The sequence below is a fragment of the Camelus ferus genome, unplaced genomic scaffold (genome assembly GCF_009834535.1).
Source record: "Camelus ferus isolate YT-003-E unplaced genomic scaffold, BCGSAC_Cfer_1.0 contig2517, whole genome shotgun sequence".
Classification (NCBI taxonomy): domain Eukaryota; kingdom Metazoa; phylum Chordata; class Mammalia; order Artiodactyla; family Camelidae; genus Camelus; species Camelus ferus.
In genome coordinates, this window is record NW_022588143.1 from 1 (window position 1) to 21,682 (window position 21,682).

Consider the following 21,682-nt stretch of genomic DNA (forward strand, 5'->3'; position numbering starts at 1 on the left):
CATGGAAAGAAGGTTGAGGAAGAGCTAATCAAGGGTTCATACGACTCCCCACGTGTCTCAGACTCTGGACCTTTACAGCCCTTCCTTCCCCTCGTGAAAAGTGTCTTCCTAGATGACTGCTGCTCTCTTGCTGTCACTGTGAGCTGCATTCCACGTCCTCCTAACGTTCGCTGTCACATCAACACTACTGTGTGTCTCTTGGGTGAATTTGTTTTTGCCCTCTCTCTATAGTCCATTGGTTGGCATGACTTTCTCTTGGGCGACTTGGAAGAACAGATTCAGAGGGTATACATTTAATGCAGGAGTTTCGGCTTATTTTAACTAGGGGGAAAAATCCAACTCTATTCAATATGATTTAATTACTGTTAAAAATGAAAGAGTTAAATGTGTTTTGATTGCTATTAAAACACATGCTGTCATATAAAAGGACCAGCACTGACTATGTCAGATGGCTGTGAGGGGTTAATGTAGTCAGTCAATCTAGCAAATATTATTAATGTAGTGGGGAAAGCTGTTAGTAGTAGAAAATGCCAGAAATACTAAATAAAAATCCCATTCAAAAACAGTTTATTTGATGGTAAAGCTTAGTTGCATGAAAGTTCTTAAAGTGTGAATGTTCTTTTTCTTTCCAAAAAGTCCCAAAAACCTCTGACAGGTTTATTTAAAATGTGGACTGTTAGATTACAATATTGGAATATTGGGGGGAAAAAAGAGTAAAAATCCCCCTTTTTGTTGGACATCTGATTAATTTACTTTAGTTTTAGATGCATTGTCACTGCAAAGACAAGAGATTTCTCCTGTGGCAATATTTATAGTTTTAAATACATCGTGTGAAAGGCAGTATGACTTGTGCAGGACACTGGAACTCTTCTTATAATTTCCTATACATATGCAGTTCCTTTTTTGCAACTTGGCTCTGACCTGTTAGTGATAAATGGATTAGGCTTTTGTACTTTTTGTAGGTTGCATGACAATTATCGATGTGAATAGGATAAAATAAATCATGTAAAATAGAAAAAAAAACATACTGTCAAATATATTTGGCATTGAAGTCAGTTTTTATTAAAAGCAAATATACCTTTAGATTTTGTATTCCAGAATCAGTCATTTCATAGGAAGTTTTTAATCACTAGCAAGTCCTCATGACCATTCATGTAGGAATCCCTGGAAAGTAGGGGAAATTTTGTTTTAATTTATTGCCATTTAAAAATACAAATTGGATATTATAAAACCTAAATGTTAAAAATTCTTACATTTTAGAGCCAAAAGGCCTCAAAGAAGTAGGCCCAATAATTAAATTCAAGGCTTTTTTCTTCTTTTCACTCAACAGGGTCATCCATCGCTTGTGAAAGCTCTGTCCTGCCTATATGAAAAGTTTTATCAAATCGAATCAATCCAGACAAAGAAATCCTTGTGACAGTGGGAGCGTATGGCTCTCTTTTTAATGCCATTCAAGGATTAATTGATGAGGGAGATGAAGTAAGTATATTAACATTATCATGTTGCCTGTATTAATCATTATCATTTGTCCTGCTTTTACTTATTTTATACTTTTATTTTTAATTGTTTTTGAAGTATAATGCATGTACAGTCATGCTCACAACTCAGTAAATTTTTACTTGAATGTGTGCACTTTTGTCTGCGTGTAACTACAGACCAGATGAACAAGTAGGCATGGCCAGCACGCGGGAGGCTTCCCTTGCCCCTTCCTAGTCTGTGCTCTCCCAGAGGCAGCCACTCCCCTGTGTTCTGTCACCTGAGCTTCGTTTTGCCTGCTCTTTAACTTGATACTTGTCCGTGAGATTCATCCATTTTGTTGCATGTCATTTATTCTTACTTTTACAGGCTGTTTAGGGCAGGCTAGCAATGATGGGGGAGAATGAATCTTCGTTTTCTCTACTAAAATAGCCTTTAAATCTGAACTCAGTCAGCAGGTGCTGGATCACTGTCTTTTCGTGCCCTGTATTGCCAGCAGCACCATGTGAGGGATGTATAGCAGGACTGCTATGGTTTATTTAGTGCTGTGATGTAAGACCCACCTTGGCACTGAGTTCAGTCAGTTCTGTCCCTAATTCCCCATTGTCATTCCACAACACACTGTTGCACTATTTCCTCACCTCCTTCATTTATTCAGAAGTTATGGAGGATATGCTTGACACTGTGGTTTCTCTGTGGAAGGGATTCCCTGTCTAGTAGAGGAGATAGGCTTGTAAACATATGAAGAGGAACGCAGTGCGGTAGGCGGTGTAAATTACATAGTGATAAGAGGAAGAAGTGATCAGCTCCGCTCATGTAGGCCTGAAAGGCTCCAGAGAGTGGTTGCTTCAGCTGGGTCTGAAGAATGAAGATTTGCCCTGATCTGTTTGAGCTCTCCTAGCGCTTCATCCGTACCTCTTGTGTAAGAGAGACCACTGTTCCTTTGTGTTACGCTGTCCTTTACCATCTTGAATTCCCTCTACAATCAGCTACTTAAGGAAACATGTTAAGGAAGTCCAGTCATACTTTCATGCACGTAATCTCCGCTAGTCCTATAAAATAGTTGAAAGTTTTGTCTCAGACTTGGGTGGTGGTAATCCTTTGTTGCTCCCTCTTTCTTGCTCTCTGTTGGTGTGTCCCAGTGCCCGGCCCTTGGCATTCTTTCTTCCCTCATTTCCTTATCTAATATTTTGAAACAACACACATCACATTCTATCATACTGGCCTATTATCTTCCTTACAGTATTTACTACTGTCTGAAATTATCTGATTTGCTTCCTTGTTTTCTCATTTATTGTAAGTCTGTCTCTGTAGAATGTAAGTTCCAGGAGAACTGTAGAGCCAGCACCTAAGACAGTGTGTGCTCAGTAAATACCCTTCACAAAGAGGGGAATGATTTCCATTGTAAAAGTAAAGAAGTTACAGGGGAGGGTGTCAAGTATATTCCTTAGTTTCACCTCGCCGCCCCTCCAATTTATTTTCCTTCATTGGGCTCTCACCTCATATCAGGCAGTGTTTCTCACCAGCGTCAGCATTACAGAGACTGGTCATCTCAGTCCCTGAGAGTTTCACAGTCGAATTGAGGACTTGAGGAAAGGATCCATTCCTGGCTCATTTCTTTGTCCTCCACAATACTCGACACCCAACGAAGCACACTGTGTAGTAACTACTCAGTGGAGTTGGGTGGCTAGTACACACAAGAGGGGCCTTAGAGAAGGGCCTCCTTTGTCTCCAGTGAGGAAGGCCTTGAGCAGGTATTTCACATCATTGGAAATGCAAACAGTACAAAATGCAAATTCAGAATGATAATTACATACCTTGAATTTAACCACAAGTTAAATGAGGCAATTTAGTGTAGATGTATAAAACTATAAATTGTTGCCAGATCTGATCTATGAAGAGCAATTTGTATATATATATAGTCACACACACACACAGTACTATACATGGTAGCACTGTATATAAAGGTGTGTGGTACTGTACATACATATATTATACATGGTGCTATACCATAAAGGTGTTTCTGCCCATTAGCCTAGCAATAGCAATCATGTGAATTTATTCACCAGATGATTTAAAAATGGAGAAACTATGCGTAGTCACAAATGGTCATAGCATTGTTATTCATACACACAAACTATAACAAAATTATTATAGAATTCAATAGATTCTCAAATAGCCATTAAAATAATAAATATTAAAACTATATAATATTGACTTTGTGCAATCTTGCTACATTTTTTAAAAAATGAAAAATTGAATTATACAACGGCTATAAATTATGTGTTCAAACTCTCCTTATAGGAAAGCAAAAAGTCAGAGATGGTAGGCCCAGGCTGGCATACCACAGGGGGAATACTGACTGGACCGGCTAGTCTGGCACACTGACCTGAAAGCCAGGCCATGAGTGACTGAGAGAGAGCCTGGAGGGGCAAAGGGGGAGGGGTATATCTCAACGGGTTAGGAAAAAAGAATCCAGAATAAGTCAGCAGAGGGAAATTGTGGGTATCAGACAATAGCAATAGCACCCTGTCTCCCCGCAGCCACACTTTTTTTTGAATGCTTTTGAGTAAAAAGCCTCTTCACCTCTCAGGATAATACTTATCAAACTATACTCTTTACTACTCCGTAACAGAGAGCATTGGGCACAGTGTTCTCTTTCCTTATGGTCTTGCTCTGGCCACCGATAATTTAATTTCTAATTTGAAATGTAAAGAACTCGGTGCTTGGGCTGGAATGTCCCTTTGAGAATGTGGTGAGAGCTATGACTCCTTTCCCAGAAAGATGTATGTGTGCATGTAGAAAATTTTACATACACTTCAAGGGTCCCCACGGCAAGCCTCTCTGTAGATCCCCCTAAGAGGTCAAGGAACTCCAGTTAAGGCTCTCAGCAGGTTTATCCCTGAGGCGTCTTCACCTGGATGTGCCCAGACAAGGCCCGCTGTCTTCACTGCTGCTTCCTAGCACATACTACAGTGCCTCGCGCATGGCAGGTGCACAGTATTTGTTAAATGGATTAGTGATTGATGTGTCGTGTTCTTACTTTGGTTTTATTTCCAGGTCATAGTGATAGTGCCTTTCTATGACTGCTATGAGCCCATGGTGAGAATGGCTGGAGCAACGCCAGTTTTTATTCCCTTAAGAGCTGTAAGTTTGCCCACATGACCACGTGTTTTAAGAAGTCTTGAAAGTACCAATTACTTGGTTGCCAATGAAGTTTCTACTTTGATTATATGTTTGGATTTACTATGTATCTCTACTGTGACTGAAGGTAACCACAACTTTGTGGGGGGAGCTTTTGTACATTATGTTACGTTCCGCACATCTATATTTGTATGTAATACTGTTTTGGTTCTGTGTCTCCCCCACCAACTGTGAGCACCACCAGGGCAGAGACCATTTCTGACTCACTTTTATAGCACTGCTCCCCAGTGACTAGCAGTGCAGGGTATATGCTGGGTGCTCAATAAATGCTTGTTTAATTCGGCGAAGTGACTTTTTCAAATTCTGCTTTTGTCTTTAGAAATACAATAAAATATCATTGTCTTTTTAAAAACCGTATCAAAATACGTAATACACTAAGGTGAATCACAGAACCTTCTCTTAGCCTTGTAGTATGTGACAACATTGACCACATTGACAGCTGGCTCCGTAGAAGGAATATAGGCATGTTAACAGCTGTTAATGTTGACAGTTCATGTTTCCATTTGACGGTTATGAGCATGAGAATCGAGTTCTCTTGAGCTCTCAAGGCAGAAGTAAAGCTTAGTTATTTCTGTTTCTTTCCTTTGTTAGTTATTCAGTTACCTTTGCCATGCTTTTCTCTACTTTCTTTTTCCTTATTAGGTTATTGATCTGTAAGGCAGCAAACATGAATTAATTGAATTAAATCGTATCTTCATTCTTCATGCTTAGAAACCTGTTGATGGCAAAAAATGGTCTAGTTCTGACTGGACATTAGATCCTGAAGAACTGGCAAGCAAATTTAATTCTAAAACCAAGGCTATAATCCTAAATACTCCACATAACCCCCTTGGCAAGGTGAGTCTGTTACCTCCTTATGCAGTCTTGTGGTCCCTCACTTTCTCACGTGTTGAACAATGATTGGCCCTGCTCTTTTGTTCCCTTTAATTTGTGCAGGTGTTCACCAACTCGGAGCTCCAAGTGATTGCTGACCTTTGCATCAAATACGACGCGCTGTGCATCAGCGATGAGGTTTATGAATGGCTCGTGTATACTGGAAACAAGCATTTAAAAATAGGTACCGGTTCTTATATAGAATCGCAGATCTAAGTGTGTTTGGGCACTTGTTTAATGTGTGACTGTTTAATGTGTGACTGGAAAGTCTCCCAGAACAGCTTTAAAGAAGTCTTCGTGATGGGAAAATGTCTGTATGAGCACTTAAAGTGGGATTTGAGTGAATGATGCTGGAGTGAATGAATGAACAGACTGAAACAAACTGTACAAGCTTAGAGGGAGAGATTTTGGATCACACAACAAAGCTATGAAACCAGAACAATGGTACCTCTGCCTGTATCCTTAGCTTTTCCCCAGAAATCTGGCTGTTACTCAGCACATGAGGCATGGGCTTGCTTGTTCCTAAACTGGTTTGTCCCTGTTGAGCAAGTTGCCAAAACGCCAGGTCAACAGGAGGGAGCTGCAGGGACAGGAGGGGTACTGCTGTGCGGCCCTTGCCCGGGATTTCACTGCACACCGGGCCATCTCACAGATGCCACAGTATCTTCTAGAAGGGGTGATCCAGACCTTGATGTCAACTCTAGGTTTGTAAACTGGGCTGCAACCTTTGTGTCTTTGCACTTGCCCTTCCTCTACCTGGAAATGCATTTCCACCAAATACCCACAAGGCTCAGTCTCTCACCTCCCTCGGATCTCTATTCGTAGGTTGAATTTCGTTGACCACAACGTTTAAGATGGTTGTATCTCTCCTTCCAGCATTTGTTTTGTCCTTTTTTTCTGTATAACAAATACCAGGATCTGTATATTTGACTTTTAACCTACAAGAAAGTAGGTATTTTCATTTGTTTTGGTCTCTTCTCAATGTCCTGTTCCCCGAATAGGGTTTTGTGCGTGGTAGACCATCAGAAAGTCATTGTTGAATAAATGAATAGGAAGTATGAAAAGGAAAAGGGAAGGATAACTAAAATCAGCGTGGCAGAAACCAATACATTTTAAAAAGAGTGCTCTTGTATGTAAATAGTTGCACATACCATAATTACCCCTGTGGTGCATTACAAATGACAGAGACAGAGAGGAGAAAGCAGCTGCTCGAGGTGATCAGCAAAGGAGTGGGCCGCAGAGGTCACTTCAGCCGTCTTGTCGATCTCTGTCTCAGGTCATTTGAACTATTCCCCAGTTGAGAATCAGACTGACATGGACAGTTAACTTTTTCAGTAATTTTTTTAGATTAAGAGAGAGAAAGAGGCATCTACCTAATGAATAAGTATAATTTTATACTCAGCATTTTATGTATTTTACAAATGTTCGTGTCTGTGCAATAATGACTGAAAGCTTTCAAATTTTAGTGAACTCAGTGTAAAAGGCTTGAAATTTGTTTAAACCCTATGTTGTAAGCCCTTCATGGCAAAGTGTAAACAATATTATTTGCTAAAGATATCAAGACATGTATCTTTAACTCAGATTTTTTAGTTGTTAGAATAACTCATAAAGTTAAAACAAGAAAAAATGAATTCACTATTTTATTATTTAGAGAGTGCAAAAGCACGAAAATGTATTCTGTTAAACACAGCAGCCTTCGTTACATGAAGGATGCAAAATGGCTACTCCATCATCTGCAGAGAGGCAGGTCTCGAGTCTGACACCGTAAGGCTTGCTGGCCACACATCATGCAGTTGGCGTCATCTCCATGTTGTCACAGGGGCAGTTTTCCCTGGTGGTTTTCACTCTTCATCATGTCTCTAATCTTCATCTGACTTATACTGAAGCCTAAATTGCCAGTGAATAACTGTTACAGCTGCCGTGGCCGATTTAAGGATCATGGGTCATAGAGGGGACGTGCAAAGACCAGTTGCCGTTTGATATAGTTGCAAGCTGAACTTACCAGTACTGGACACTGGATATAGTTTTTTGAAATCATCAGACCTGCAAAGATTTTTTTTCCCTCTAGGTTACTGAATTCACACACAGTGCTATGGTCATCTGCTCTGCCTGTTTATATTCTGTAGCTCCCCAAATCTCTGAGATGGAGAGGACGTGAATATCTAGATGTTTTTAAATTACTTATGGCCCTTTTTGTTGAAATAATAGAATTTGTTCTTATTGGATCAGATTTTTGATTCAAATGATGTCTCCAGGTAAATGACATGTAAGATGACATTTCAGTCAACAAAAGAAACTTCTCTTCTGGAAGAGATGGATACTGATACACTGGTATTTATGTACTAATCCATTGATGTATGGAAAATTAGTATAAAATTCCTTGTAAATTATCCAGCTGATTAGCTTAGTCTTTGAAGAAAAGACATTACTCTTTATTTATTTATTTTTAGAGTTAACACTTTTTATGTGTTTTTAAAAATTATTTATTTATTCTGGGGGTGGGGGGTAATTAGGTTTCCTTATTTATTTAAACAGAGGTGCTGAGGATTGAACCCAGGACCTTGTGCATGCTAAACAAGCACTCTAGCACTGAGCTCTACCCTCCCCTCCAAGACATCTGCTTCTATATGGCCGAAAGAGACATCAAGAAATTAGTTAGCTCACCTTTTAAATACTATACTTAGATTTGATATTTTATGTTTGGAACCTACATTTGATGTGTATGTAGTTTTTATTTCCTTCATATGTAACTTATATTGAAAACATGTTAGAGGATTGTATTAGTGTCTCTGGGTAATCCTTATTTTAGGAAAATTTATTTTTAGATATTCTTACTAGTAGGCCTTCCTGATTTGGATATGTATTTTTATTTTAAAGGAAGTGATACTCTGAATTAAACATAGTTCTCTGGTCAAATAGGAAAGTGGGACATGTGTTGTATTCTTTGGAAATACCTTGGAAGGACTAGAAATGTCTCAACTTGAAAGGATGTAATTATTTACATCAAATGTTAGAATATTCCTCTTCTCTCTCTCGCCTCTCTCTGAATATTTTCTTCATCTCTCGTTTTGGGTTTCCTTATACTCCACAGAAAATACAGTGATAACTTTCCTCATTTATATAGTTTTCCCACCTTTACAAATATTGGCAGGTATTTCATGATAGACTGAAATGTATATGCATCCATTTTGAACTTCCTTTAGCCACCTTACATTTTAGTAGGCACTTTGTTTGCTTAGGAGAAGATTACTTCAAGAAGACAGTAGCTTAGACCCTCCCCAGAAACGGGTATTTGTTTTCCCTTTGTGCATACTAATATTCCTAGAACAATGCAAGAGAATCTGTTGTACCTCTAAAAAAAACCAGGTGAAAAACCTTGTGGGATTCTGTATGAAGAATTTCACAACGAAATCCCTTGAGGACTCCATTGAGCAGTGTTGTGGGTAGCGTCCCCGGAAGACTAACAGAGCAAGGTACCAGTGCCCAACAGAGTTCACAAAACTCTTGCATTTTATACCTCCATGACTTCGATACCTGAATCCTCTTTGGGCAAAAACCTTTCTTCCTCTTCTCTGCTGGGCAGAGGCCCCTGTGGTTGTCCAGGCCTCGCCTCAGGCGTCCCTGGCTGCAGAGGGTTACCCTGACACCTCCTCCTGCACACTGCAGCTGCTGCTCCGCTTGTCCCTGCCCCCGCTAGACAGTAAGCCCTCATCTTTGTTTTCTCTAGACCTAGCTTAGTCCCTGGCTCCTGATCATTGCTAATAAATGTTTAATGAGTGACTGAGTAAGTGAACGAATGATTTTTATTAAAGATGTCAGTCAACTTGAAAACTTTTACATAGTTGTTTCTCATTATTCGTGGAATTTTTATTTGTGAGTTCATCTGCTCACTAAATGTATTTGTAACCCCCAGATGAGTAGAGTGCTCCAGTCACAGACATGTGCAGGGGAGGGAGACATTAGAGTTGCCCCATGTGCGTGTTCCCAGTTGAGGTCAGCAAGGCAATGCTCTGCCCTTCTTATGGCAGCTCATTCTGTAAGCACATGTCCTTTTCACAGTGGTTTTGCTGTTTAAAGTGGCCCCCAAATATAGTGCTGAAGTGCTGTCTAATGTTTCTAAGGGCAGGAAGGCTGTGGTTTGCATCGCAGAGAAAATACATGTGTTAGGTAGGCTCCACTCAGGCGCAAATTCTAGGGTTACTGGCCATGGGAACATTAGTGGGTGATACCTAACAGATACGGAGCTCCTTTGAGGGTGAAAAAAAAAGTTTCAAACTTGATTGTGGTGATGGTCACATAACTCTATGGCTCTTATATACACTAAATGAATGAACTATACATCATAGGATTTCTGACTCAGTAAGTCATTAGCAGAACACACACACACACTCTCACACGTGCATGCAGATCGCTGGCCCTTCGCCAGAGTTTCTGATGATCCAAGAATTTCCCATTTTTTGCAAGTTCCCCGGTGATAACTGATACTTGCTGATTGTGGGAACCACATTTTAAGAACCATTGCCTTAGGAATCCTATAGAAATAGACTTGGAAAAGGAGCAGAGTAGAGGCGAGCTATACAGTAGCCAGGACCACAACCAGAACCAGAGCCGCAGAGTGATGGCGTTGGACACCCAGCTGCTGCTGACACCGAGCACGCTGGGTGCTCTGGCTCCTGTGACCACGGCGCTGAGCCAGCCCAGAGTGCTGCCTGCAGACACCTCTGCCGCTCCTGCCCTGGGAAGTAGTTTTGCCACTTAAATGTTTTCAAGCATGTAGCATTTTCAACTGTGTTTGGGTTAAAAATTATCTCCATGGAGATAACACTACTGACCACACCATTAGGCATTTATGTTTTTAGGTTAGACTGACTGTAGATTGATTGGAAAGCAATTATTTAACCTTTTTTTTTTCTTTCTTTTTTTCCTGTTCAGCCACTTTTCCAGGAATGTGGGAGAGAACAGTAACGATCGGGAGTGCTGGAAAGACTTTCAGTGTAACTGGCTGGAAGGTGAGAGGAGCGAGAATTTGATTGTTTGAAACAGGCGTGCATTTTATTTCTTGTAGAGTTGTGTGTGTGTGTTTTAAATGCACATGTATTTAGTTTCACAGATTTTTCTACTCACTGCTGTTTTCCTTATTTACTCATCCAGTTTTCTGGTTGGCCTTTACCTTTTGAGACCTAATCATTCCTTTAAAAGTAAGAAAAAAAATTAGGTGATTTTTAATAAATAACCAACTAATGATACTTTTTTTCTTTGCAAAGAATGTTCAGATTACTGCATGTTAATATAAAAGGAGAAAAAATAATAGCTAACATTTTGGCATTTACTGTGTGCCAGGTTCTAAGAGCTTCATACATACTGATTCCTTTTATTCTCGTAACTGTATTATGAGGTAGGTATAGTTTATTATTCCCATTTCACAGACAAAACTAAAGTACAAAGAAGCTGAGTAACTTGCCTAAGGTTACACTGCTAATAAATTTAAATTCCAGCTGGGACAGGCAGTCTAGCCTCAGAATCCATGCACTTAACCACTGCACTATGTAATACAGCCAGAAAATTTATTCACCACATGATATCACTTATATGTGGAAATCTAAAAAAAGAAAGATACTATGAACTCATCTACAAAGAGACTCTCAGACTTAGTAAACAATCTTATGGTTTACTGGGGAAAGGGTGTGGGAGGGGATAAATTTGGGAGTTTGATATTTACAAATGTTAGCCACTATATATAAAAATAGATTAAAAAAAAGTTTAGCACAGGGAACTATGCTCAATATCTTGTAATAACCTTTAATGGAAAAAATATGAAACCGAATATATGTATGTATATGCAAGACTGGAACATTGTACTGTATACCAGAAATTGTTGACCCATTGTAATTGACAGTACTTCAGTTTAAAAAAAGGACAAAAAACCTTATCTTCCCAGCTTCACCTCTCCTGAATTTGGGTAAGAAGCAGGGAGTTTCAAAATTACGGCTGAATCCCTTACAGCCCTCATTCAGGCATACTTTAACCTGTATCTAATTCAAACAAGCTTTGTTCCTGGTTATGAGACCTCCAGAATATCAGAAGCTGCAACATCGCAGTGGAGGAGAAGATAATCTATTGTGGGCACTATTTCCCTTCTGAAGGCAGAGTTTAGTGACTCCAGTGGAAACTATTCCACAAAAAGAACAGGGCTGAAATAATTCTACCTACTAAAACTACATGCCCTACTTCATGGTATGAGCATTTTGGAATTGCATATATTTATTAATTGCATTAAGCTTAGCTCGTCTATCAGATTTGGTACTTAGAATCAGACTCATTTTTGAAATCTGCTTTTACGTTTTCTTTCCCAGCTTGGCTGGTCCATTGGTCCTAAACATTTGATAAAACATTTACAGACAGTTCAACAAAACACCATTTATACGTGTGCACTCCTTACAGGTAGGTGTTGCAGTCACTTGGGGGTTGAGCAAAGTCTTTGGGTGGTGTTATTTTTATTATGTGTACTTGAATTGCCTTAATTCTTCTCTTCATGTCTTTTTGAGCAGGAATTCTAGTATAATTTGAGAATTTAGGCCAACACATATTCACTGCTATCAAGAATAGTTTTTTTGTTTGTTTTGAATACATGAAGCTTTAACTTTGAACACTCATATATTGCTGGTGGGATCACAGAGGACTGCAAACTCTGGAGGACAGTGACAGCCCCAAGCAAAGTTGTAGATGTCCGTGCTCATGAAGCTCATGAAGGGAATTTACCCGAAAGCTGTCAACTGCACATGTCAGAAGCTTCGTGTGTACATGGCCATTTCATTTTCATTGCAAGAAGTTAGGGGATAGTCCGTCTATGGATCGATTTAATAAACCATGATTTGTTAAACATTTAAATATTATATGACTGTATTAGTATCCTGTTTCTCTGTACCAACTTACCACAAACTTAGTAGGCTTAAAACAACACAAAATTTGATCTTAAAATCTGGAAGTCAGCAGTCCAAATGGGTCTTAGGAGCTAAAATCAAGGTGTTTGGCCTTGCTGCATTCCTTCTGGAGGCTTTGAGGGAGACTCCACTACAAGTCTTTTCGCGGCATCTAGGGGCTGCTTGCATTCCTTGGCTTGTGGTTCACATCACTCCGACCTCTGCCTCTGTCAAGACATATCCCCCCCTGTGACACAAACTCGCCACCCACCTTCCTTTCTCTCTTATAAGGAATCTTGTTACTACATTAGGCCCACAGATAATCGCAGGAGAATCTCTCCATCTCGATCCTTAACATTATACCATGCGGGGTAACATATTTACAGGTTCTGGTTTTTAAGACATGGATATCTTTGGGGGCCTTATTCTGTCTCATCATCATGGCTGTTTGAAATAAAAGGAAAGGGAAAGTGGAAGTGAAAAAAAGAATGAGGAAGCTCTATACTTACTGATGTGGGAAGATTTCCAGGATATATTGTAAAGTAAAAAAAGCAAGATATGGAAAGAGCAGTGTATATTTATGCTGCATTTTGTATAAGGAAAGGGGAAGACTATTCACTTACATTTTCTTAAAGGATCTCTGGAAGGGTCCATAAGAAACCTTTTGTGGGGGTAAGAGGGATGTATGAAATTAGTAGACAGTGATGGGTAGGTTATAAGACTTTAATGTATGTCTTTTTATGTTTCTTTTTTTTAATGTCTATAAAATAGGGATCTATGTACGATCATTCTGTAAATAATCAGAACACTGGGAAAAAAATTGGAAGGCAGGTAAGCAGCCAAAACAGTCAAATATATTGGCTACAGTAAACCTTTTTGCTTCCTGCGAAAAATAACTGCTGAATTAAGAAAAATTTCTAATTTAAAATTATTTTTCCAGTGATTCTCTAAAGTGATACCATGATAAAGGCTAGCCTGACACTGGTTTTATTATATATTAAACCCATTTCATTTTCTCAAAATAAAACTGCACTTACTCAACAAATATTAACTAAGTATCAGAGACACATCAGACAAAACTCCTGCCCTTGTACGTCTTATGACCTAGTGGGGGAGCACAGGTAATAAACAAATTAATGTTTTAGTAATAATATGTCAGATGTTGGTAGGTGAAGAAGAATGTAAGAGAGGAAGGATACAAAGTGCTAATGGGGAAAATACACAGTGTTAAAAGGAGTAATCTTTGAAAGCCTCACTGAGAAGGTGACATTTGCACAGAGAACTGAAGGAGGTTAAGCCGTCACTTGGTTATGAGAGAACAAGTGCAAAGGCCCTGGCAGGTGGCGTGGCTGTCATGTTTATACCACTGAGAAGCACAGAGGCTGGGACGGGATGATCAAGGAAAAAGAGTAGGAGGAAATAAATCAGAGAAGCAGCTGGGGGTAAGATCGAGTAGGGACATGTGTGTCACTATAAAGACCGGGTGAGATAGGAAACCCCTGGAGAATTTTGAGCACAGGAGTGACATGACCTAACTTGTGTCGTCAGAGGGACGCTAGCTGCTTTGTCGAGTTAGATGGAAGACTGTCAAAGTGATCCAAGAGAGAGAGAGACAGCAGTGGACTGAACCAGAATGGGGGTGGCAGAAGTCGTGGGAAGTGCTTGGGCCTGCATTTATTTTGAAGTTAGAGCTGACAGGATTGGCCAATGGACCACATGTGGGATATGAGGAAAGGAGAGGAGTCCAGAATAATTCTATGGTGGTGACAGATGTTTACATCTCCTGGGCTTTGAATTTTCTAGGGCAGTATCTCCTACCGTAGGGAATGGCCAGTTACTGAGAAAAAGGAAGATTCAACTAAGAATCTGGCGTATCTTTTTCCGAACTCTTATTTTCCATTTTGGCTAAGTGCCTTGTTTTTCTGTTTGTTTGTTTGTTTAATTTATTTTTTTACTTATTTACTTTTTATTTTGGGGGAGAGGTAATTAGGTTTATTTATTTGATGGGGACCCTGGGGATTGAACCCAGGGAGGGCCTCATGCGTGCTAAGCATGCGCTCCACCACTGAGCTGTACCCTCCCCACCTAAATGCCTGGTTTTTTTTCCCATGCCCTCAGACAACTGTGTTTGGAAACTGGAGCCACAGATTCCGAGGCTGAAGCAGCTGATCCGTATTTATTCAAGATTGTTTTAGTTCTGGGGAACTATTACTGTTTCTGTTTTCCTGCTGAGTTCTTTTGGCATGCGGTCCTCTCTGGGGTCCTGTCCTCTCTCAGGGTCATCTCTTGCCACACTCTCCTGCTGCTCGTTAGCCACACCGGACTTCTGGGTTCCTCCAGCAGAACAAATTATGTCCTGACATTTTCCTGTTTTTGTTTTCTTTCTCTCCCCTCCCCCATGTCCACGCAGATTCAGGCTAATTGGAAGCTCTGTAAAGGCAAGGGCCGTGTTTATCGTGTACGTCATTACATTCCCAGCATTTATCACCAGTGCCAGGTGCACTGTAGGTACTCAGTATATACTTACTCCATAAGTATTTATTCATTTTTGTCCTTTAGTTCTTGATATCTCTGGATTCTGATCAATTTCCTTAAGATTTGACAACTTCGCTCTACCCCTCTATCTTAACTATTCCAGGTTCTTGATTATTTGTTTGGATCTCCTTGTTTGCTCTGAGAGCCAGTATTCTAGGTCGTCCCAGTTCAACTACCAAACTTATGCCCTCCTGCTTGTACAGATCCTTGTTGTTTTGTATGCCCTGATTTGGACTCCTTTACCTGTTCCTGACCTGTTGCCTTCTGAGACACCTGCCTGATCTAAACAACACTGGCTCTTTTCATTTTGCCCAATTTCTCTCCTTTCTCTTCTGACTTTCCTGAAGAAGGTAGAGAAGCAATTCCACATGTCCCCAGAAACTTGTTTCTAATCCCTGTGGGACTTACACTGCCTTCCCGGAATGTGAATGATTAGAGCAGGGATTTGTACACTTACAGGGAATGACACGGTGGGTCAGCTTTCATTTCCACTACGTCCTTCAAGGTAATGGGGAAGTGCTGGCTAGTTCATCATTTCTCTGGTCATCTTTCAGACTTAGAGCTAGCAAGTTATTCTACAGCTAACCTCAAGAGGAAATAACAATGTCTTTTCACTTCCAAGGAAGCTGTCTTTGTATAATACATTTGGTCCTCCTTGCTCACAGGTTCTGCATTCATGGATTCAACCAAAGACTGTGGATCCCCCACTGGTTGAATCTGCAGAAGCAGAATCTATGGGACTTGAGCATCCGTGGATTTTGGTATCTGTAAGGATCCTGGAACCAGTCCTCTGAGAATACCAAGGGACAACTGTACCTCTGATTCAGTTTGGATTTTCATGGTCCGTTCTCAGTTCTTCACATTAGAATTCATCGTTCACACGTAACTGATTCCTCCATTAATCTATAGAATTTAACATAGGTTCACAGAAATTCAGCTGTGATTCCCTGAAAGACTTTTTGCCAATAATGCTACTCAGTCTGTATTTATTATACCAATAAATTCAGCAGTAAATAACATTATCATATTTTCTTTTTATATTTTTCAATCTTGACATACAGGAAGCCTTGGCTCAAGCTTTTTGGATTGACATTAAGCGCATGGATGACCCAGAGTGTTACTTTAATTCTTTGCCAAAAGAGTTAGAAGTAAAAAGAGATCGGATGGTACGTTTACTTGAAAGTGTTGGCCTGACACCCATAGTTCCTGATGGAGGATACTTCATCATCGCTGATGTGTCTTTGCTAGGTTTGTAAAGGTTTTTATTATTTCAAATATACAGAAACCTAGGTATGGAATTATAGATTGGTGTCAAAGCCATATCAGCATTTCATTTATGGAAAAATGGATTTCCACAATGTCAGTGTTGTTTACAGTCATCTTGACAATTAGGTCCTTGACCTTAAATGCGACTGTTGTTCCATGATTATGGAGTTATTGGTTCTGAGTTTTCTGGAAACGTAGAATTTGCTGTCTAGTTCTGGTGTGTAACTTATAACAGGTACATGAAGTAATACATGTTCTTTGTGTTCCTTTTAGTACAATTTTACGTTCCTTTTTACTTAAAAAAACATGATTTCTAGACTGTTGATGCAACTGAGGAATACTTGTCACTAGAGTATACTGAAATGAAGCATATTGATTGAGGGTCTACTATATGCCAAGCACTTTCAAATACTCTTTTGAAAAAAAGCATTGTTAGCTCCATGTTTAAAGACACGAAGACTTACAAAATATTACATAGCTTGCCTAAAGTCACATAGCAAGATTGCAGATAGTTTTGTCTCCAAAAAGCAGTGGTCTACACTTACCTGAAGCTGTTATGTGAAATTCTGACATGCCACACAAATCTAAAGTTAGAAGCATGATAATGTTTTATGTTTAACATCTTTCTTCCAAAAAAACTGTAGTGTTAATCGTAGTAAATTTAAAAGCATAATTTATTCTGACAGAAATCTTAGAAATTACAGCTATTTGGAACAGTTTTAAATGTTAAGATTCTATTACAGTGAAGTGATGTGCTACTGAACATGAAAAATGTTCAATATATACCAAATTTTATACATTTTATAAAGCTAGAAACTTTCAATTTTGTAACAAAACAGCGATTATTATTTCTTCATTTGTTGTGAGAGAAGCAGAGGCCATGTGTTTGTCAGGAGAGCTGTATTTGTCAGGCTCCCAAGCTCCATTCTTATGTAAAACCCCTTGAAATGTTCTACACTCTAAGGTTTGGAAAGCACTTTTACTATATTGAGCCTAAATGTGCAGCTCATTTCATGAAATGATAAAAAGAAATAGCACAGCTTCCATCACTTACATTTTTGCTTTTGAATTGGAAATTCACAAGATTTTCAACATAAATTATTTTGTTTAAAAGAAAATTATTTTGTGGGTGGGTGGGACTAGCTCAGTGGTAGAGCGCATGGTTAGCATGCATAAGGTCCTGGGTTCAATCACCAGTACCTCCATTAAAAAAAAAGAAGGAAATTATTATACTTTATCTGCTTCCAGCAAGAATTTCAGCTAATTAATATTTAAAGTCTTTGACACAAAAATCTGTAAATAGAAATGTTTAAATATCAATGTATCATGGAGCAGGGGGAAGCAAATATTTTAGTCACCTAGGTTCATATGGTAGTGACCCTGAGCAATGCAGGGGTCAGGGGCACTGGCTCTCTGTACAGTTGAAAATCTGTGTATAACACATTGTTGAGCTCCGTTATCAGTGATCCCACTTTATATGCAGCCCCACCTTACCTGAGTTTCCGCGTGGATTCATCCAACTATGGATTGTGCAGTGCTGTAGTATTTACTGTTGAAAAAAATCTGTGTATAAGTGGACTCACGCAGTTCAAACCTGTATTGTTCAAGGGTCAACTGTATTGTAGTTAGCATTAACTTGAGCCCAAACCTCAGGGCAGCAAAGGCAAATAGAAAAATAGAATTAGTTACGTAATTCTTGGGTGAAAGTAAATGTAACAGCTTTTTAGGTAAGAATAAATCTTCCCTGGAACTAAACTTTTTCAGAGTAGGTTCTAAAAGGGATTCACCATATTTGACATCAAGCATCAAAAGGACAGTAATGCAACTTTTACTTGGATGATTGTATTAAGCTCTTAAGTAGTTTCCCATTCTATCCTCAGTTGATCCAGCCTGAAAGCAATACTGGTTTAGGTCCTAGATCTTAAACTAATGTAGTTGTAATAGGAGCAGAAAGGATTTTGTTAGAAAACCTTTTGTGATGATGGAAAGGATGCCCATTCTTTATGATGCTCCCTCACCTGTAGGGGGAAAATGTTAATGTCTCTAAGACCCTTCTACATCTGAAGACAAGTTCGTTTTATTTTACTCTTTCATCTGTTCAGATTAATTTGAATGTAGAAATTCTTCCATATACTAGAGGTTTGTCCCACCATTTGCTAAAGACAAAAGCAAAAAAAGAAAACTTTCATTTGAAGGTAGCTTGAAAATAAAGATGAACTGTAAAATTCATGAACACAGTAATTCCGCGTGTAACTCATAGCAATGGCTAAATGGTTAATATTTTTTCAGTATTTATGATTTAGCCGGTATTACGCTAAGAGCTTTACAAATATCACATTCTCACAAAAGCCCTATGAAATTGGTACTATTATATCTTCGTTGATACTTGAGAAAGATGAGATAGAAAATTAAGAAATTTACTGAGGTTAATCAAATAATAAGTAGCAGAACTGATCTCTGAACCCAGAGATCCATGTCTTAACCAGTGAACTTATCTTTTTTCTGCTAAACTAAGCAACTTTCCCAACCAATGAGCTTCATCCTAGAACTAAAAAGGAAAACATCTGATTTAGCAAACAAGAAACAAACAAGAAGATTATTACAATTGTTCTAGTGAGATAATAAGGTCCATAATTATGGAGAAGATGGTAAGAATACAACCACCAATTTTAATTTTCATAGGTTACTTAAATAAGCTAGTGTTATTATAAAATGGTTCAAACTCCTACCTTTGATAAAGAAGTATTTTGTTTAGTTCCTTTGAGGGTGTCTGACTCAAGCATTCAAAAGAAATAGATTCCAATTTTCTCTTCACTATAAAATCTTTTAGAATTGTATTTATTCTCTTCTTTTTTTTTTTTTTTTTTTTTTTTGAATACCATGGCAATAAATTTCTCTTTTCTAATCTTTACAAGAATAAATGAGTAGTAAAGCCAGTGCCAATTACAGGTAGTTGATAACCTCCTGTTCTTCTTCCTACAGCCACGAGTAATCACTCCTTTCTCCAGGTTTCCTTTGCATATACTACCACTGAGTACTAGTAGTCACATGGCAGGCGAGAATTCTACCACTGAGCCACCCATGCAGTACTAGTAGTTTCACATCATTTACAATTAGTCTCTAACCATTCTACGTTGTCATTTTTGTCAGAGCCCAACCTGAATTAAACACACATACAGATAACTTGAAATAGTAATCGTCATTTGTAAAGTGAGGATTGTTGCGTCTCTCAGAATTGTAGGACAAATAAATGAGAGAATCATGTAACCTGCTTAACAAATAGGAGGTACTAAATAAATGGTAGAATATTATTAGCATTATCTTATGGAAATTTTATATTCTTAAAGCACAGGGGAAAATGGAAATAAAATCATTAAGGAAAACCATAGTAAGACATAAAAAAAATGCAAGTTAAACTTTCTTCAATGTCAAGAATTTTACACTGTTAATTTAAAGAGCCAGTGATATTTAGTGAATGAAAGAAAGAAGATAACTGCCTCAATTTATTTTGAGCAATAAATTGTAAAATTTCATTGATTATAGTAACCATCAGTGTTAGTTGCTTTAGGGCATTCAAACAGATCTAAGTGTACAAATCAGTAAAACTGAAATAATATGAAATGTAGATTGCTGAAACTGAATGCCAGAGAAACAGCTAGCCTAGAATTTAAAGCAAGATTAGAGCAAGAGATAAATACAGGAATACATATTTGAAGTTTTTCACCAAATTAAAAAAAATTTAAGCATAATATTTGGAAGAGGAAACAATAAAAATATCACTTGGAAGAACTACACAGACATTCTCTCTTCATAAATAATATATAATATTCATTCATTCATTCCATAAAATGCTTCTCATTACTTGTATACTAGACATGATCTAGGAGTTGTGGATAATGATAGGTTGCATTGCCCTTGTGGAGCTTACAACCTAATAAATAATGAATTACTATTTGGGGGTATAATTATTATGGACGAACACTCTGTAAATTTAAGTTTTATTTCCATAATAATGATCTTAGAGACATATTATTTCTAAATGGAAAGGCAGCACTCCTTCCTTCCCCTTTCCTACTCTCTTCCAGTGCTAAAAGGTACATACACAAGCATGATCAACCAGATGTGTATTTGAGTACTGCCTCAGAGTGTCTGTAAAGCTCACCTGTGAATCCCTTACTTCCCACCACACCATGCAGGGTGAGTCTCCAGCAGATTCTGTGGATATCTTCCGAGGAAAGTTTGAATCTTCATAGACAAATGAGATACATGTTGCCTCAGACATAATATACAGGCCGTTCAAGTTTTACTGTTGTTTTAGATGCAGACTTCTCTGATATGAAGGACAGCAGTGAACCTTATGACTATAAATTTGTGAAATGGATGACTAAAAATAAGGTAATATTTTATTGGCCTTTGCAGTATTGTGCTGTGTTATACTTAATTTATGAAGGAATCCTGCTGATCTGCTTTAAACAATGATAACTAGTTTTGTTACATGATTGTCTACTCGTAGCTATTTGTAGGATTTTAAAAACATTTTTCTTTTAGACATTGTTAATATTTAGAAGTAACTATTTCTAATGTTTGTGGTCCTAAAATTAATATTTAAAATGTAAGTAATTTTCCTATTTTTCCTATTTTATCTTCCTATTTATTTTTCAGAAACTGTCAGCCATCCCAGTTTCAGCCTTCTGTAATGCAGAGACCAAATCACAGTTTGAGAAATTTGTGCGATTTTGTTTCATTAAAGTAAGTTCCCTGGTGTACTCAAAAACATATTTATAATACCCTTCCTTTTGATTTATAAAGCACCATATTTTTCAATTGCTAGACATGATGTGCTCATATGCAGTTTTTAAATTTTGGGCTTGCTGCCATAAACAGTTTTTAAATTTTGGCCTGATGCAGTAAAATTAACCTACCAGAACAAAAGTCAGCACTTTCTGAAGTTGAGCTTACTGGATTATAACATAATCAGACTCCTTGCTTGTAATGTTACAATGTCCTGAATAAAACCAAACATTACTACACATGTGAAGACACAAGAAAATGTAACCCTTAATGGGAAAAAAAAAAAAAAAAGCAGTCAATAAAAACAGATCTCAAGGTGATCCAGATAAAGGAATTAGCAGACAAGGACTTTAAAGCAAATATTATAAGCATGTCCAAGAAGTTAATGGACAATATGGTCCACAGTGAGTGACCAGATTAAAACTATAAAAAAGAACCAAGTGGAAATTCAGGAATTTAAAAATTCAGTATCTGATATGAAAAATGGGGCTTAGCATACATAAGATGAAGGTGAGAATAAAAGGGTCCACTTGACTACAGATCCATAGAAATTGTCCAATCTGAAAAAAGAGTGAAAAGTTGTTTTTGAAAATGAATAAAAGCCTCAGGTCTATAAG

At 38.3% G+C, this 21,682-nt stretch overlaps 1 protein-coding gene across 1 annotated transcript; it reads left to right on the forward strand.

Annotated features, from left to right (window-relative positions):
- Positions 1–1,406: 1,406 nt before the first annotated feature.
- LOC102522240 (kynurenine--oxoglutarate transaminase 3) lies at positions 1,407–21,336 on the forward strand. Its single transcript, XM_032476200.1, has 10 exons — positions 1,407–1,479; positions 4,537–4,623; positions 5,392–5,517; positions 5,617–5,737; positions 10,486–10,562; positions 11,907–11,998; positions 12,615–12,630; positions 16,070–16,256; positions 20,593–20,669; positions 20,937–21,336. Exons 2-10 carry the CDS (start codon positions 4,576–4,578, stop codon positions 21,057–21,059), a joined length of 867 nt encoding a protein of 288 aa, XP_032332091.1. The 5' UTR covers positions 1,407–1,479; positions 4,537–4,575; the 3' UTR covers positions 21,060–21,336.
- The last annotated feature ends 346 nt before the right edge of the window (positions 21,337–21,682 follow it).

What these genes read in the sequence shown, in the direction of transcription:
- LOC102522240 (XM_032476200.1), top strand. Translation starts at nt 4,576, where the DNA reads ATGGTGAGAATGGCTGGAGCAACGCCAGTTTTTATTCCCTTAAGAGCT. An exon ending in CACATAACCCCCTTGGCAAG is followed by an intron (nt 5,518 to 5,616) that starts GTGAGTCTGTTA and finishes TAATTTGTGCAG; the next exon opens with GTGTTCACCAACTCGGAGCT. An exon ending in TCAGTGTAACTGGCTGGAAG is followed by an intron (nt 10,563 to 11,906) that starts GTGAGAGGAGCG and finishes TTTCTTTCCCAG; the next exon opens with CTTGGCTGGTCCATTGGTCC.